Below are 19261 nucleotides of genomic sequence, written 5' to 3'. Positions count from 1 at the left end.
GCATCATTCGTGTGTGATTTCATCCAAAAGACGTTTTATGAATATATATATGTATGTAGATCCAAGTTTGGGGCATCGGGGCGGGCGGGCGACAAAAATTAAGTTTTAGACATTGTTTTGGGGCGCCGAGCGTCTGTCTTCTCCTATACATAGGCCTTCTATGTAATGCTCACAGTTCGGGAAGGGACAAAAGTAATGCTAATGCTAAAAATATATTTAACACGCTCTCATCAAATGGTTGCTGCTCCCGCGCACACAACTGGCAATGACTTTTTCTGGAGTGTTTTGTCGTCGTCGTCGTCGTCCATCACTTTGAATATACGCATTCATTCACAATATACACATACTATTTGGGAAAACTGTAAAACTATGCATTTGTATATATATATAGTATATATGTAATGTTATGTATGTAGTTGTTGTGGGAGGCAAAACGAGGGATTGCGGTAATTTGATGTCAGTGGAAACGGGCTTGTTTTTCTTTTTTTTTTGTGTAGTGGAAACGTGCTTTAATCGCTTTGCAAATACATATTATTGTGTTGTACATATTTTGATGTTGCTTTCGCACTGTCGCTTAGGCGCGCTTCCAACAATAACTAAAATATTTTTTGTTTGTTTTTGTTTTGTTTAAGTTTTGAAAATACCCTTAATATATTAATATAATTATTATATTTTATGTGTGTTCTGTTCTCAGCGCTCACTTGGGATGCCTTTATTTTGTATAGTAATTAGTTGTGTGTGTGTGTGTGTGTGGCTGTTTGTGTGTGTAGCATGACCCCCATTTGAAAGAAGTAGTTGTATGTTTTCGTCCACTTGCTTCTACTTCTGTTCGTTTGTATGTGTGTTTTCTTTTTAATGTGTGTGTGTGTTATGTGTTTTGGGTTTGGTTGTGGTTTAGGCAGATGCCGCAACTTCACCAGATTTCTTGGCCTGCTCAGCACTGGCACCGGCAATGGCCACCTCCTCAAAGTTCTCGACCAGATCTGGTACATCATCATCGCCAGCATCCGCAGCAGCGGCGCCGGCAGCAGCACCACCAGCAGCACTGCTCTTATTGGCAATCTCTGATGCGATCTTCTTCAGCTGATTGATGTCCTGGGGACCCAATTGCGTCAATATGCCGGGCAGCATTTCCGAGATCGTCTTGTTCTCGCCATGACCGGTTATGGCGAACGTGTTCGTTGGCAGCGATGCCTGCGCCTTCGGATTGTTAAAATGGATGACGGTGCCGTCATTTTTGATAATGTTCACTTCCTCAATACCGGGTATGGTATTGACCGAAAGTTTTTTCAACGATGATTGCAACTTCTTGTCGTCGGTTGCCGGGGTCGAGTGCACAATCTTCTTCTTGCGGCGTGGGGTACCCTTGCCGCCAATGCGCACCTGCGCCTGCAATTTCTTAAGCTTCTCTGGATTCATTCTGTAAGACACACGCAGCACGCACAATAGCCAAAAATGAAGCAATTTTTAAGTTGGGATTAATTTGAGTTTGTGTATATTGAAATTTGATGTTGAAATTACTTTGATTTTACTATAATTTAGCACAGAGCTAAGCCCGAAAAACACGTGCGCCCAGTTGTAGTCAAATGTCAAAAAGAAATCGCCATGATAAAAATGGCAAAGCAGTATGTATAAGTGTATAGTACTGTTAACAAACACTAAGCTCGGTGTTTGCTATCGATAACATGCACGAAATTCCAATAAAACGCTAAGTTGTTTGCTGTTTCGCCCTTGAAAACACACATAAATTCGCATTTTAATAATGTTAAATATGACATTGCTTAGTTTTCTTTATTTTCGCTCAAATTATTGCGTTTTATGTGCGCAACGATATGCCCAGCAGCTATCGATAGGCAACAGCTGTTCTTGTGCGCATTAAACACAGCGCCACTGTGCAGTGCTGTAAAACGTCATACAGAAGCTGGCTATTTTAGGCAGGGCAGCGCTCCTTACCGACGACGAGGAGTTAAGATTAGTAATCGTTTCCCCTTTTGATAAGATAACGCGTATTATACAGTTGATTTAATTAAAGCAACTCGCCGTGCTTTTGTACGCAACAGCCGTGCGCTACGTTTTGTAAGCTTACACGTGTGTGAATTACAGTACAGTGCGTCGAACGCAATCGAAACAACTGCAACAAGTGGAAGCTAACTTATTATTTATTGAAAACAATATATGCCAGAACCGCCTGTTGTGCTCACAATAAGGCATTAAACGTAAGTTCGTATGCAATTGAGGCTTGTGCTTTGGCATTTGAATTAATAGAGATTTGCTCAATTTTCCAGTGGATAGCTTGGACGATTTCGACGATTGGGACGATTTTGCGATGGATTTCTGGGGCATTTTTATGTTCTTCCTATTGACGTTCCTCGTCATGAGCTGCTGTGGCTATTGCTGCACAAGCAAACGTCGCGGCACTGTGCTCTCAAGTAAGTGTACTATTTCAGATAATCCAATTGCTCCCTAATCCAATCGTCGCTATGACTCACGTTCGGGCCTTTTGTCAGGGGAAGTACACATATGCGAAAATGCCCACACACATATGTATATGTTCATATATCATATTCGCACTTTAATAACTTCGTGACTAATAATATTTTCTTTTCAATTAAGCTGTGCAAGTTCAATTAATTCTTTTCTTCATTGATCACGTTTACTCATACTTTATTACACTTGAATTGTTTTTTTTTTTTTATTCACGCATTTTCTTTGACACGCTCTTTCGTAAACAAAACCTTCTGACACTTGTTTGCCCGAAATTATTTTCGATATATGGCTGATGGAAATACATATATTTTATATATGAAATTATTCATATGTATATATATAAATGTCGCTATCACCAGGCAAAAGACTAGCAATTATCTAATTATTGATTTTTATCTTATCTAAAGGTTTTAGTTTGGCTGTCATTCTGACGCCTGACATTGCCAATGCAATTGATTTTGCCGCATTTTAGTTACTCTAAAATGCATCAGAAATATCAAAAGAACAATATAGTTAAGTAAAAATGTATTTACTATTGTTAGGCTTATAGTTGATATATAGGTTATACTAGGCAGTTCTGCTGTATCAGAGGGCATAGAGTCTACACGACAGATCCTAAATGCTTCCAGGTTACTTTCTTTAGCCCAACACATTCTTATCCCTTTGACTTATTTCAGCCTCTTTTAAACCCTATCAGAGGGTAAATGTTAAGGGTCTCAGCGGCTTGAACTACTTAATTGAAGCTGACATGAACACAATTCTGTGATTCATAATACTAAGCTCCTACAATCTAAGAATATAACATCTATAATATAACTTTTAATGCATAATATATTTATATTTTATATACTATTTATTTATATACTTTGCTTCTGAATGAATTTCCTGATAAGCGCTAAAAGTCAGCTTGAGTTTAGTCTAAGCTTTTGGGTATACCCTGGAAATTGGCTGCCAAAGAGTTTATCTTTATGGTTAGCTTTTTTTTAGATATATCTCGTTTGTCAGCTTCTATGTTTATTATGTTATTAAAAAAGAAAAACAATTATAAGAATAATTAAAGTATTTCCACTTTCTTCCTTTGAAGAAACAGATAATATTTGTTGATGAGTAATATATGGTTATATTGGATATATACTTATCCAACAAGACATAATATATAATCGGAAATACAAATATTTTGCAAATAAATTTGAGTCAAGTTTTCACAAAAGCATTTTATGATTTCACCTTCTGCCGAGTTAATAATAATACAAATACGATTAGGAATTACGTGATCAAGTGGAAATCAATATAATTTATAAATTATTTATTAGTACTATATTATTCCGCTGCTTATCATTGGCCATATGCAGCGAGAGTTGTAGGGCAGCTATATAATAATATATATACAATTTTAGATAACAAATTTTCTAGGGTTTTTTTTTTTTTGCAGTTGTCTGATTGTCTTTTTTCTTTGTTATAGATAAATTTAAATTGAATATGAAGCATAAGTTAAATATGAAGAATACACCTCAGTTAACGCGAAACATTCGAACACAGTAAAGGTCGGGCGCGGGTTCAATTCCCAGTTGTGAGTTCTTCAGCATGGTTTTCATATATTGCGCAGTTTGGATACCACTTTTGGTCATATTCTGTGTGTGTTTGTTGATTGTGGTATTGCGGATAGTTCAGACACGTCGCATTCGCTTGCAGGCAGCTACAGTGATCACTGGCGGTAAGCGAACACCCTTGGCAAAGTAAAAAGCTCGATTGAAAGCTCGAAGATAGCGTCAGCTTTCGAAGTTTCGATGAATTCAATTTGGCATACATTGAAATCTTATCGTTGACATGACATAAATAATTCTTGTCATTTGCATTGCTATTCAGATTATTAACTTATAATCACTGACACTCTTGTATTTTGTGTCCAATTTCGCATTAAAATTGTATTACCTTTCGCCTGGCTCGTAGATTGACGTCAGTCCAGGTCTGAATCTCAAGATCGAATCGGTTTGGCTTCCTTTAAATATAGAATTCATGCGAAAAGACTTGCGTGCTTTCTTAAGTATTGCAATTAATTTGATGTCTAACTAATGCTAATCACAAGCTTATACACTAGCTTTCATTATGATAATTGGCATGTACTTGACTTTGGTCTTTTATTGTTCACATAATATTTGCGTTCAATTCTTGAATACCCTTCACAAGGTTAAAAGCAATATATATTATGGAATTCACAGTAGAGTTCTTTATATAATATAATGTTTGATAGAAATTCGTTCGATCGTCCATCTGTTACTCTACCTTAGTCTTAAAACCATAGTCATGTAACTGTTCATACATCCCTCTTTCTGTTGCACGGAGTACATATGTTGAAACCGGCCGGATCGGACTACTATATCATGTAGCTGTAATATGTACGATCGGTCGAAATTTAAGTACTTGTATCACAAACTTTCAAGATATCTTGAGCAAACTCGGCATTTAGACGTTACACTATGCTCCTCATATATATGCTAAATCTTATCAAGATCGCACAAGAATATCATAAATCTGCCATAGGAACGATCGGTCCGAAAGTAGGATCTTGTATGGAAAACTTTATCAAGATATCTTGACCAAACTCCTCATTTATATGCTCCTCATATAACAGATATCCAAATCTATTTAACCGCCGAATACTATATCATATAGCTGCCATAGGATCGATCGAAAATGTAGTTCTTGAATGGGTAACTTTTTTTTATCAAGATATCTTGACCAAACTCTGCATTTATAAGTTCAACTATGCTGCTTATATGTGCGCCACATCTTATCATTATTGCATTACTATATGATATATAGCACTATAGGAAGAATCGATCGAAAAATTGGATTACTATATTATATAGCTCTATACGAAGAAACGGTCGAAAAATGACTTTTTGTACGGCATAAGATTATGTTTTCCCAGATATTTTCATCAAGCTCAGCATTGACGAGCTTCCCTAATCTCACATATCTGCAAAACCGTAAGGCAAATGACAACAAGGGTATTAAATATTCGGCGTACCGAAGTTATGCTTTATGCCATTATGCCATTTATGCCATTAAAAATGGGTATAAGGGTATATTGTATTTGTGCAAAATCCCAATGTATGTAACAGACAGAAGGAAGCATCTCCGGCCCCATAAAGTATATATATTCTTGATCAGCATCAATAGCCGAGTCGATCTAGCCATGTCCGTCTGTCAATCCGTCCGTCCGTCCGTATGTATGAACGCGAGGATCTCAGAATCTATAAGAGCTAGAGACTTAAAATTTTAGATGTAGGTGCTCCTAGTTCCCGCGCAGATCGAGTTTGTTTCCGATAATCGATAACTTACTCCGTTTCCAAGCAATCGATAAAAATCGATATCGATATCCTGTTTTTTGGGCAATTTTGGTAAATAGTAAGAGCTAGAGTCACCAAACTTGACATATAGCTTCTAAAATAGAATATATATATATATATGCATTTGATGTTGGAAGAAGAGGGTTCAGGGTATCCCCTAGTCGGGAGCTCCCGTTTAGAACCTCTTATTTGTTTTTAATTGTATATATTGATATAACTCCAGTATAAATGATTTTCCTTTAAATTTGTTCATTCGCCATTTCTGGTGCTTTGATTTTTCTCGATACGTGTAATTGATTAATTATGTTCTTATGTTAATCACCGTTGACGTCAGTAGACGCTGCGATTTTTGTATTTTTTGTGGTAATCCACATAAATAATAATGATTATCGCCGGCGATACGAGATGGTCAAGGTTTCAATTCAAATAGATTCCATTAAGGAATCTAATTGGCTGAAATTTTGTTGGTCAAACGAAAAAGTAAGTTTCGCATAATATAATCGTCGGCCGATTGACGCAAAACGCTGTTGTAAATTCTGTGTCCACTTTAGTATATTATAGTCAACTGCGTATTGGTTTGTGAATAGGTTCCATAATCAGTTATATTTTTCTTTTCGTTTTTATAAGCCGTGACGTCACAAGCGTCTACTTGGCTTGCCATATCTTATCTGATAAATGCGTCCCAACTATGGCCGTTGCTTCAAGCCCAGTTAACAAGCGAATGCCTTAAAACCAGCCATAAGCACGCATGCGGCATTATTTACCGCCAAGCCTTAAAGAAATGCACAACGCGTAGCCCCCAAGTGCATATTTTGACTCTGTATCAAATGCAACAAAAAATTCGAATTTATAGTTTTTAAAGTATTTATTCAAAATAAATCAAAAACACAAACAAACACACAATGGCGCACGAGCCCACCGAGAGGGATCTGGAAATCTCAACCATAGTCCTCATCTGCCTGTTTGTCATCGTGCTCGTGGCCATCCTGACGGTCATCGTACGGACCATCTCTCAGAAGCGTAAACAACGTTCCGGTTACTTCATCGACAATTGTTAGTATACGACTGATCTGTAATTTGTTTATACGCCAAAAAATTTGTATTAGTTCCGTGCTGTTTGCACATAAGTCATATTATTAATATTAGATTAGGTTACGATTCGAATTCTCGGCTACTTTTGTTAAATAAATATTTGTGAACCTTTAACAAAAATCTTTTCAGCAGATTTTATTACCTTTGTGTTTTGTTCGTGAAAGTGAACTATTTAAATCTATGACTAATGTATTTTGTGCTGTTTTAATAATGTGAAAGTAGTGCAAAATCTCAAAGAGATTTTCAATATCCCAAATCTCAGTTAATTGGCGACGTGAGCAGTCGTTCACATTTTGCCTGTCAGCGGCTACGGGCGGTGTCTATGTGGTAACCACTAGAGGAAGCTTCTTGTTTTGCTGCTCCACCCGGAGGAGGAAGAGAAAGGATTGGGTGAGAAAACCATGTCCATGATCATGGCGTATACTCTTCCATTTGGGGCTCACATCAATTGGATTCTATTCCATGCAACAGTGTTTCATCATTCCGATCACCAACCCTTAACTGTTTGGAGTTGCTGGTATGAGGCCTGACCAGAAGTTTATAATCTGAAGCCCGCAGAATCACAGATCGGAATAGGATTAAGATATGCCTACAAGCAAACTAATCTAAAAGACACAAGCAAACAGTTGTTTCTTTAATTGATATCTGCGGAAATAATGCTCCAAGGGGGCGTTGATTAACGCTTAAATTAATCATGTAATAAGAACCATGAGCTTAAGCCCTCGTGGCAGGTGCTCGCGTTAAGCCCATCGACTTTAATGCCCCAGCCATGCAAAGAGAAGGGTCTGGTCTTCTTGCTTCTTGCTTGCATTAGCTATGTTTCATTCGTAAAGAAAGCTTTCGATTGATGTTCATCAATGTTACAGCCCCGGATGTGATGAAATGGTCAAGTGTTGTTTTTGAAGCCTGACATTATGTGACTTATTTACTCAAATATAATATATACTCGAATTAGTTTCAAATATAATGCATTTACAAATGTATTTATATACAATCTGTGTGATGTATATTATTACACTACAATTTTCAAGCCAAACACATTTTCTAAGAACATCTGCACTTATTTGTATGCATATGTATTTATGTATGAACTTATTTAATCAATGAAAATGCTTTACTGCCAAACTAACGAATGTTGAAATTATAGAAACATGTACAATTTCAAAGATTTTAACCATAGTTATTATATTTAAAGTATATACATCGTTTATTCCGATAATTATTAAATGATTCATTAAATATATTCCCTCAAGATTTGATCATTAATATAAAACGCAGCGCTAAGCTGTCGCCGCATTAAGTGCACACAATATCTGTCAGTCGAGCACTCGCCCCCTTTTCAGCTATCTGGTTTATTTATTTATTATACCCTGAACCCATTAAAAATGGGTATAAGGGTATTTGTGAAAAATCCAAATGTATGTAACAGGCAGAAGGAAGCATCCTCGACCCAATAAAGTATATATATTCTTGATCAGCATCAATAGCCGAGTCGATCTAGCCATGTCCGTCTGTCTGTCCGTCCGTCCGTCCGTCCGTCCGTCCGTCCGTCCGTCCGTCCGCCCGTCCGTATGTTTGAACGCAAGGATCTCAGAACCTATAAGAGCTAGAGACTTGAAATTAGATGTAGATGCTCCTAGTTCCCGCACAGATCGAGTTTGTTTCCGATAATCGATAACTTCCTCCGTTTCCAAGCAACCGATAAAAATCGATATCGATATCCTGTTTTTAGGGCAATTTTGGTAAATAATAAGAGCTAGAGTCACCAAACTTGACATATAGCTTCTAAAATAGAATATATATATGCATTTGATGTTGGAAGAAGAGGGTTCAGGGTATCCCCTAGTCGGGAGCTCCCGACTAGAACCTCTTACTTGTTTTTATTTTTTTGTATTATGGATTTGCTTTTATTTATGATTATGCCAGGTGCTTGCATAAGTCTTCAGTTGCATGTCGCAACTGTTTGTCTGTGCAAATAATGAGAGCTTCAAACTGATTAAAGTTAAAGGCGAATTCTGTGAAATTTTCCTGTGGGGGGGTCTGACATTTATGACCTCTTCAAATGTCAGTTACACCAGTTATCCACACACACACACACACACTCATACACACCCATGCACACTCACAATCACAAGATGGTATCTAAAAATATATATATGCGCCTTTCGTTTTTGCAGCTTAAAAGCATGCTACTATTTATAGAGAATCGAGCAACAGGTCCTGGCGCTTATCCTCGGTGCTAACAGCAACTGTTTTTGATTTTCGCATTTATTTTCTATTTATCGCTTGCATTGTTTCTTATCAGCAGCTGGTTTTCTTTTTGCTTTACGCTTTTCTTTTTCCATTTGCTTGGCTCAGCTTGGTCGAAGGCATTGCGATTGTTCGGCTGCAAATCATTTGCATTTGTGATTTCGTTGTGTGCTGAACGGATAGATAATGAGATTTGTCTAAGTGTAGAATGGATTGGCTGGCTTTTTTGCCATTGACCGTGTTAATACTCATTGCCGGTTTCATAGTCGCAACCATTCATTTTATACGCTGTTGCTTTCTGGCCAAAATGTATGTTCAACTCTTTCGACAGGCCGGTGAGTAGTGTGATCCAAGCTGAGGCTGTATAAATAAATATTCAATCAAATAAATAAGTTAAATAACAAAGAAAAGTCATTTTATACACAGTTTATGTTTGCTTTGCTTAAAAAGCAAATATTTAAAAACTCGATGCTTTTGTGAGCTTATGAAAATCGCGTAGAAAGGCGATATTTAGAATAACCACAGCATCGTTTGTATGTAAACGTACAGCTCGTAATGGCTGTGCTGACTAAACAAGTTGTTTTTATCTGAACCCATTGGAATGCTTGAATAGGGGTATATTGTACAGGCAGAAGGAAGCATATCCGACCCTATAAAGTGCTTTTATTCTTGATCAGAATCAATAGTCGAGCTGATCTAGCCATGTCCGTCTGTCGATCTATCTTTCCGTCCGTCCGCCCGTCTGTCCGTATGTATGAACACATCGATCTCAGAACCCATATGAGGTAGAGACTTGTTACTAGAGTATTAGTTTGTTTCCGATAATCGATAACTTGCCCCGTGCCGATAAGAATCGATATCAAAATCCTATTTTTTGACCATATCTCTTAGGTTTTAAGAACTAGAGTGACAAAACTTGACATACAGCTTCCAGGAAAGTATCTACAGAAGAAGTATACAAATAATCTATAGCACAATGATGATTTTATATCTCCTGCAAGGTAAAACAAAGTTTATACAAGGCTTTGTTTTGTTAAATGTGATTTTATTTTCTTTATTTTATTTTATTTTATTGTAAGTTGACATATAATTCCACCTTCAACCTCCCACGTTATCTTCGACATTGAGTCTTTTGTTTGTCAAACACTTTCATTGGATCTCTGCTTCAACCTTTTGAGAATTTTAAGAATCCCTGCTGATCTCACTGTAATTGCCTTTAACTCTGTCGTTTATAAAACACTTAATAAGTTATTAAATTTCTTAATAATTGTTTAGCCATAATCTGTGACTATCTGAACCCGTGTATGACTCATAGCCAAACAGCGCGGAGAAAAATGCTCACATGCGGCTCGTTTGAGTGGAATTTCAATCAGCTCTCAGTTGCAGTAGTCAGTTTGGCATTGGGGGTTTTCTTCATTTATTTATTTACTGTGCGCGGAGAGCGCATAGTTCTATTATGTTGTCAGTTTGAATTGCAACAAGCTGTTGTTGCAGTTGCACTTGTCAGGTTGTTAAAGTCAGACGCATTAAGTTTTGTTTTACTCTAGTTCTATTAGAATGCCAGATTTAGCCTCTGCTAGTGCTTTAAATGCAGATGATTCCTTTTCAAAGAATTTGGGAATCGTCGCTTTACTGGGCTGCTTTGTCTTTATGTTGTCCTATATAGTGTATGCCTGTTATTTAACCTGTAATCGCCGTGAATCGAAGCAAACACGACAAGATGCATTTGAAACTAGTAAATATATTTACATAATTTTAGCAAAACTCTATAAAATGCGATTTGTGAACTGCAAGCGAAAACTTTCAGTTGAACGTCTAGTGAAAAACGTGCTGCGAATAACCAGTTTGCATTTTATCTAATGTATGATAGTTTGTGGACGCTCACGACCTCGTCACGGGCTTGTCTATAATTAATGCGGTCTTATGTGCAAGCAGCAGGCGAATGCTAGGTCTTAAATAAACTCGAAAGCCCTGAGTGAAAATAATATCCAATTGGAATTGGGAACAAGCCAAAAGAGTGAGAATTCCATTGGACCTAATATTTTTGGAGAAATCAAACTCTTGAAATATGGTTTTCCATCTCGAACATAGCTTTGTGAATGTGATTTTCGTTTTCGAACCTGCAGAAAATGTGAAGTATCAAAAAAATAGATATGATAAATGATGTCTCTCTTCTCCCTAAGGAGACTTTCCACTGATGTTTGTCAATTTTACAGCTTTGGAAGCAGGCGACTTGGCCTTAGGCGTTTCAAGTGATGTGCTTGGAGCTGCGATTTCCGTTTCTGAGGATGATTGCTGTACTTGTTGCGATTTGTTTGATTGCTGCGTTTGAACACTGTTAAGCCATCTATATATTGTTTATTTAATATTGTACATTGTTTATTTAATTATACATACACCTGGCTTTTGTGTGCACTGTATCAAATAATATTTCAAACAAAACTTTCTAATGGAACACTATTTTTTTGAATAAGAAGCGTGTACTGTGCTTTTGCACTTTGCATTTATTTAATTCAGTTTAAATATATTTAACATATTTTTAATAGATTGTCATTCCAGTGTTATTTGGAATACCCATGTTTTGTTAGATTTGTGTTCTAGGCTCATCCAGATCAATGCACGTTTTTATAAAACTTTTATTTACTCTTTTTCCTTTGTTCCTCTTTGTTATTCGTCTTTTTATCCAAAGTAATCTGTTTTTTTTTTCGCTCACAATGTATTTGAGTTTAAACTTAAACCATTTGAGGATTATAAGTTAACTCAAAGTTCGTTTTTCTTTTCTTTTCATTAAGCATACCTCTTGCATCTTACTGCATTATGTAAAGAAATTGTTTTACTTATACTCAATGAGTTGTCAAAAAAGAATTTCCCGCATCAACTGTGGCTACCTCTATAACGCTCTAGCTCACAGCTGGGGCATTTCCAATTCAATGAAATCCCACCTGTCTTAACTATAAGTGCGATTTGCAAGCAGAACTTGTCTCAGTTGCAATTGTCGCGTCGTGCTATTAAAAAGCGTTTGATTTTCATCTCCGGCAGTGTTTCGATCGTACAAAATGCCAGATTTATATAACGCTCCTTATGAATACCCGAGTTTTATGAATATCAATCATGACAACAAGCCCGATAGATTTCCTGGCAAAACGGGCGAAAGAGTTTTTATCGCATTTGCGATTTTAGTTGTTGTTTTAATAATCTCCGGCTGTTGTATAAATTGTATAGCTTGCTGTAAACGCCGTCGACAACAAATGCAAAGTGATGCATGTTATAATTGTAAATATATTAATTTCATATTAATACAATTTGAATAGAAGCTGCTGAGTGTCTGCTTTTCTTATTAAATGAAACTAGTTATTAAGTGTACGATATATTGGGATAACTTGAACAAAAAAGTAAATTTTCTTTCTATCTGATGTAGTGCGTTGAGGTTGATAAGATTATGATCATGTGTTAAAAACATGATAAAGCATAATTAACGCCTAATTAAGTTAAGATATCATGCGAAACAATCGATCATTCCTATGAGTATGTAAAATATACTCAAAGAAAGGAACAGAAAGAAATTGATAAATAATAAATAAATATATACTTTCCCAGGTAAATGGCGTCTTCTTCTATGCTTAACACATTTCGTGCAAATTTATAATACCCTCTATAATTGTATATAAAAGGTTTTTGAGCTGGATTGTAAAAAAACCAGTTTATTTATTGGAATGTTTGTGGGTTTTCACGATGTCGTCATTGTCTTGTGTAGTTAATGTTGATTCAATTGATGAGTCCCTGTTTTATATTTCCAAATCATGACGAACATAATAAATATCATAATAATTTATTGAATATTATTGTAATTACTTTTGAGAGCTGTTTACCAACACTGCCTCGAGCCTTTAAAATCTGCTGACCGTGCCTAAAAGTAAGCTACAAATATGTGTCTGGGCACAAGACTTGCTTGCTTATATTTTTAAAATTATTTATAGCTACCAACAATATATATAAATTATATATTAATTAATTGTAGATTAATCATTAATTTTGTGAAATTTTACTTATCTTAAACTAGAGTTGTTTGATTTTCCATATTACAGTGTGTATGTGTGTGTTGATATAGCCATGTCTGTCCGTCTGCCTGTTGCTATACGAACTCGTCCCTCAGTCTTAAAGCTATAGTCATGAATCATCGCAAATCTATTGGGATTATAGAAGATATTTTCCCCTTTTAATATACTTTATAGTGCTGCTATGACTACGTGAACAATTTTTCAGTGAATTCATTTTTGTATTTTAATACTTCTGGGCTTTTGCTTAAAAAATAAATATTTTTAGATTTTGCCTAAAAGCTAGCTACATATTTTTCTGTCTGGTTTTATCATCTCGAGTTTTATTTATATATGGAAAAATATTGCGTAAAATAATATCATCTTTTAATAGTGCTCCAGTTTTATTTATATGTGAAACAATATTGCGTAAAATAATATCAGAGAACCTTAGAGCTTTAAAGATTTATATGAAAGCCCCTATATATATATTTGTGCTGATTAAATCAGCCCTGAATCATCTTTACCTCTTTAAATATATATATTGTTGAAACTTGTAATCTGCATATATGTTAACCACTATCACAATCTGTCTAGCACATTCAACTTCCATATAAAAACCTTGTTTAGTCGTTTCGCTGCTCTCAAGTGTTCTGTATGGTGTCTGATCCAAGAGAAATCGGTCTTTACGCTATTATTGCTGTTCTTATAATTGCATCTATGCTGCGTTACGGCACGGAATATTGTTGCAGTCCCTGCATGGAAGAAAATCACTTTCAGATTGATGATCGTGAACATGATTCGGATATAGAAATCACCGATGATGATTCAAGTTAGTAGAATGTGTATATACAACTAAATTTGAGGATAGTTTTGTTAGTTTTACAAGATAAGGCATGCTCTTAAGCATATGAAAGTTTTTGTTTGGCTATTAAATATACCCTATCAAAATTTGAAGGGTTCTACGAAAGGTATTAGCTAATCATAGTACAAATTAATCAAATGGGCGACAATAACTCAATAAATATATTCAAAGCGTGAGCTCAGTGTGACATATTTTGATATATATATGTATATATATATATGCCGATTGGATGAATCGCTGGAGTTCGAGTTACGCTTTCGACATGAACGCAACTGTTTTCGAAATCGAGTATTGGTCATTTATGACCGAGCGAATGCATCTGAATTGGAAATATGTGATATACGAAATGCTCGCATTGGTAGCACTTAGCGCTCTGGCCATTGTCTATGCCTGGTTTGTAGAACGGGATGAGCACCAAATTCCAGTGTTGAAAAAGCAAAAGAAATTGCAGTCCGTGAAAGTGTTAACATAATAAAGTTTTGATAAAATAACATTTTTTATTAAATAAATAAAAGAAGAAGAACTGGATGTGTAAGTAAAGCAGGGAAATTGGAGAGCCTACAAGAAAGGGAGTAAGAGAACGAGACAGTGCAAGAGTAAGAGAAATATGGAGAGAGAGGGAGTAAGTGAAAGAGAGACAGAGAGAGAGAGAAAGACACATATTCCACTTGACCTCATAATGCTCAGTTTATAACTAATTCGAGCTAATCTCAAGAACCACTCAAAGGTATTAAAAGCATTTATTATGATAATTATTTATAAATGGTGCTTCATAAAATTAATGGCTTATGCATTGGCTCAACAGATATATAGAACTATAAGTTAATTAATCGCTTGGACTATCTCAATAGCTATAAAATTGGCTTTAGTTATTTTCGGACTGCCTGAAAATGCACAACTATACGGTTAATGCGGACTTTACGGTTCACACTTATAGTCCTCACATCATTGTCTTAATAAGCATCTGCAAGGTGCTTCTCAAGATGCTCTGCTATAGCCTGATCTTCGGATCGGTCAGTTATCTTGTGCATTATAAACGCAGTCAGCGACGCGTTAAGACTTTGTCTAATCTGGGTAAGTTATTTAAACAGTTCACAAGTTGGGGTTGCACCTACGATTTTGAAGAGATTAATTAAAATGAAAAATTGAGAAAATCCAAATTCAAGTTGAAAGCTTTCAATTCAAAATGTTTGTAAAAATCAAAAGTAGAACTCTGATATTTTCTAAAGTTTTGCAAATGTATTTAAAACTGAAAAAGTATTTTTCGGTACAAAAAATATAGAAACACCTGCACAAAAAAAATTAAGGATATATTATTAGTCGATATTTAAAAGTAGTTCAAAAATATGTTTGGGTAAAATGTTCTTTTACTAGAAAGTATCTGTTGAAATTAATTGACAAATTGACAGTTTTTTTTTTCTTTTGAAAAACTAAAATTTAGACCACGTTTTCTAACCGTGTAGTTATCTTTACGATTCTCGAGATTGCCCTTATATTATTTGCCTTCCGAACTGGCAATTCATTGGATGACTTGTGCAATTTGTTATCGCTTTGGTTTGAACATGCATTTTGTTAGTCTTAGCGCGTTGGCTGCGTAGTGCGTATCGTTATATTTTGATATTTCTTCAATAAGCCATGGATAATGCCGGCATTTATTGGATATTGTTCTTTACATTATCCATTTTCTTTTTGACTTCGTGCGCGGTTTTCTTGACACGCGGACGCAATCGTCGAGCGGAGCTCATGAAGGGCGCAGGTCTGTCAAAGTGATGAAGTCTCTTTTCCTACTTATATATACTTATATACACTATATGTGCATGTATGCGTGTGTAATTGATAACAGACGATAAGGGGATGATATGTGCAAATGTGAAAGATAATATTTGCAGCTCGTGTAATTTCCCTTCTATTTATAAAGGCTCATGTAAATGTTTATCTGTTTAAGCGATAGCTTCGTGCACTTTTCACTGTCCAACACTTTCAATTAGTATTAAAAATAGTTGATTTGCGCGCTTTGCAACACTGTTTGCGTAAGCTATGGAGTTTTATAGATAAAAACTCTGATTGCTTTTCATATTTTTGCGTTTTCTCTCACTTTCTAATGGCCTTTGCATCAGATCTGTGCATAAACATATTTATAGAAAGCCCTTGGTAAATACCCGCCGTAATTTATTTAGCGTATCTCTAATTACTTATCAGTAAAATCACGTTAGTATTGTGACTATAGCCAATTCCAACTATTCGATAGGCAGTTAGTTCATATTTTGATTTTAAAGACTGAGTATCAGTGTTTTTTTTATTAGCTGCAATGGAGGGTTATGTTATTGGCATTATATTATTTGTCATTGCTGTCATATTCCAAATAGCTTGTTTTACAACTGTGTATGTGAAAAACAGAAAAAGACTCGTTCGAATTGGTAAACTATGATCAAATTCTTCTGTGTTGTCTTTAATACTATATTATAAAGTAACTACTTTATATTTCCAGTGTAAACAATTTTCTATCGTTCGTATGGAAAGTCATAAAGGTTTTTTTTTGAAAAACTATAATATATTTTTGGTTTTCCTGCAATGTAACTTAATTTCGTGCAAAAACGAAATGATTGTAATAATAGAACATTTTCGAAAATGTGGTAAACCCCCCATTAAAAATGCTATCTAGAAATTAGCTTATCTCGAATTGCCTATCAGCCAAATATTCTGATCCAATCAACAACAAGCCGAATACAATTCTATAGGAAGTTAGTTTAATTTCGGCTTTTTTCGCGTTGCCTGCTTCGATGGAGGGTTTTGTAATTGGCATTATTTGTTTTTGTGTGTTTCTGGCAATGCAAATTGTTTGCTGTGCAGCCGCGTATGTACACACTAAGAATAAAAAGAAGCGACTCGCCTGCAATGGTAAAATCTAGTTAACTGTCTTAAAAAGAGAATAATCCTAAGTATTTGCTTGAGTTTTAGTCATGTTTTGCTGCCTAGTGACAGATGGTGTAAATGCAACTTAATTTTGAAAAAAGTGACAACAAGTTTATATTAAGTGTTTAACTTACAAGTGCTTGTCGGATGACTTTCTATTCTGTTAGCCACTTTTCGATTGGCTTAAACAACTCAAGAGCCCAAGATAACAATAGGAAAAGTGAATGCTCGACTAGTAAATACGCATTAGCTGGCTCAAAAGTACTTAAATTGTATATTTAAAATTTTCTATTAAAAATAATAATGTAAAATAATATAGTCGGCAGACTTGAAAAGGTTTTTCATAGCTAGATCGACTCGACTATTGAGGCTGATCAAGAATATATATACACATATAAACATATTACTAATAGAAACAATTTAAAATTCGTTTGAAGACAATAAATGTGTTTAAAATTGGGAATCACATTTTTGACAAATTATATTTTCTCTATAGATCATTGCTCAATAATTTGAATAGTTGTTATGTCTTGGGTAAGTGTCCATTGAACCGGGCACAGGGTATCGACGTTTATATGGCACTTGCTGGCTTATCAATTTATAAATAAGAGTGTTCGAGTATTTTGATGCCGCTGATTGCGGCCAACAGCAGTTTTCATTCTGAACGCAAAGTCGACGCTTGTCGATAGTGAGAATCCGATTTACGAGATGCCAGCTTGGGTTATAGTTGTTTTTAGTGTATTTTTTATTGTAGTATTCATTATTCCGTGTATTGTGCATCTAACACGCCGTAAACAGGCGATCGCGACTCGGGGCAAGTATTAGGCTAAGGCGTTGGTTAATAGTAGAAACAAATATCAACACTTAAAACCCAATCACTTAAGAGCTTATTTAATTTGTGTTTCGTTTAATTGAATTGCAAATTGATTCTAATTTCGATTACGAATTCTTTTCACTTGCAGCGCCCGTTGTGGTTACATCGGCCACGCACACAGCGCCTGGCGGCTATCCTGTTACACAGATTCCGGCCACAACCTATCAGCCTCATGCCTATGGAACAGCGTATCCCGCCCAGAACACGGGGTAAGTACTGCGCAAGTAGCATCCGAAATTTAATGCCAGCTTATGCTATATGTACGTATTCCTTTTGCTCCCTCCTCCTAGCAATGTGAGCGTACAGATGCCGATGCCCATGCACATGCCTGGAGCACAGCCACCGATGCCTGGGTAAGTTGGCACATATACAGGAGCCACAACTCACTAACAATTTATGTTTAATTGCAGCATGTCACCGCATGTTGCCGCATATCCGCCCATGCCGCAGCCGGGCGTTGCAGCGGCAAACATGAATCCACCATCGTACGACATGGCCATGGCCAATCCCGGGCCGAGTGTTATGCCCGGCGGCTATGAGAAGCAAATGCCCTACAATCCCAACTATGCACAATAAGCAGAGTCTGTCAGTTTTGTCTGGACAGTTGTTATTTGTTTATGATTTCTTGTCGCGCGCATTTCCGAGCTGTTTACAACTCACACATAAAATACACAATTCGATATATACATACGCTTTAGAATCGCTTTAAATTATTAGCTATATTGTATTAGATCATTATACACCATTTGCCCTTGGGGCGTAATTGGGGTGTCCGAAGCTACCAAAGTGAAGAGCCATATATTTGTATTCATTGTATTCAAAACACAACAACAATTTCTTAAGTCATTCACAACTGAATGTGATGTACATGCAATAAGTGCAACATAATTTTAATTTATATAACTTTATATAGCTACCTTAAGAGAGAAAAAAAACTTACGATACCGTAAAAGACAAAAGAAAAAAAGAAAAAAAAATGTATTTATAATAAAAAAGTGAAATGCACATATTTATGTAATTTTATGCATATTTCTGTGTATTTCCATTTAACTAGAAATTATGCTCGATGTGATTATTTAGTTATTTTTAATTAATATGGATATATATGTTACAATTGTTGTCAGTTCGTTTTGAGCTTTATGCTCAGGTTTGTCAAATTAAAAATATACATACATATGTATATGCTGACGATAGATATATAAAGAAAATATGTCTTATCATTCAGAGTTTTGTGTTAAGCAAAGTTTAAAGTGGAAATTTGTGTATCGATTTGATAGATCAAAGCCTGAAGAAGCCAAAGAACAACTATTTTTTTGGTATATGTAAACAAAAATCGACAAATGTCAAAAAACGAAAATTGACCATGATGAAATATTGTAGGTACAGATAAGGT

General features: G+C 35.7%; 2 protein-coding genes across 10 annotated transcripts; one reads left to right on the top strand and one right to left on the bottom strand.

Moving 5' to 3' along the window:
• Nucleotides 1-481: 481 nt before the first annotated feature.
• On the bottom strand, nucleotides 482-1610 carry LOC115759557 (transcription factor BTF3 homolog 4). Its single transcript, XM_030700524.1, has 2 exons — nucleotides 1522-1610; nucleotides 482-1420 (listed from the first exon to the last, which is right to left on the bottom strand). Exon 2 carries the CDS (start codon nucleotides 1417-1419, stop codon nucleotides 895-897), a length of 525 nt encoding a protein of 174 aa, XP_030556384.1. The 5' UTR covers nucleotide 1420; nucleotides 1522-1610; the 3' UTR covers nucleotides 482-894.
• A 337-nt stretch (nucleotides 1611-1947) lies between these two features.
• On the top strand, nucleotides 1948-18815 carry LOC115762214 (protein shisa-5). 9 transcript variants are annotated; one of them, XM_030704417.1, is made up of 5 exons: nucleotides 1948-2216; nucleotides 2286-2429; nucleotides 17957-18077; nucleotides 18159-18221; nucleotides 18279-18815. In XM_030704417.1, the coding sequence occupies exons 2-5, from the start codon at nucleotides 2327-2329 to the stop codon at nucleotides 18442-18444; spliced, it is 453 nt and encodes a 150-aa protein (XP_030560277.1). In that variant the 5' UTR covers nucleotides 1948-2216; nucleotides 2286-2326; the 3' UTR covers nucleotides 18445-18815. The 9 variants fall into 9 exon arrangements, with proteins under 9 accessions (XP_030560277.1, XP_030560235.1, XP_030560242.1 ...); XM_030704375.1 differs by lacking the exons at nucleotides 1948-2216; nucleotides 2286-2429 and adding an exon at nucleotides 4057-4201; XM_030704382.1 differs by lacking the exons at nucleotides 1948-2216; nucleotides 2286-2429 and adding an exon at nucleotides 8932-9517.
• The last annotated feature ends 446 nt before the right edge of the window (nucleotides 18816-19261 follow it).

This window comes from Drosophila novamexicana, unplaced genomic scaffold, assembly GCF_003285875.2.
Source record: "Drosophila novamexicana strain 15010-1031.04,08,12 unplaced genomic scaffold, DnovRS2.1 tig00000008-arrow-pilon, whole genome shotgun sequence".
NCBI lineage: Eukaryota > Metazoa > Arthropoda > Insecta > Diptera > Drosophilidae > Drosophila > Drosophila novamexicana.
This window is presented reverse-complemented; position numbering and strand designations above follow the sequence as displayed.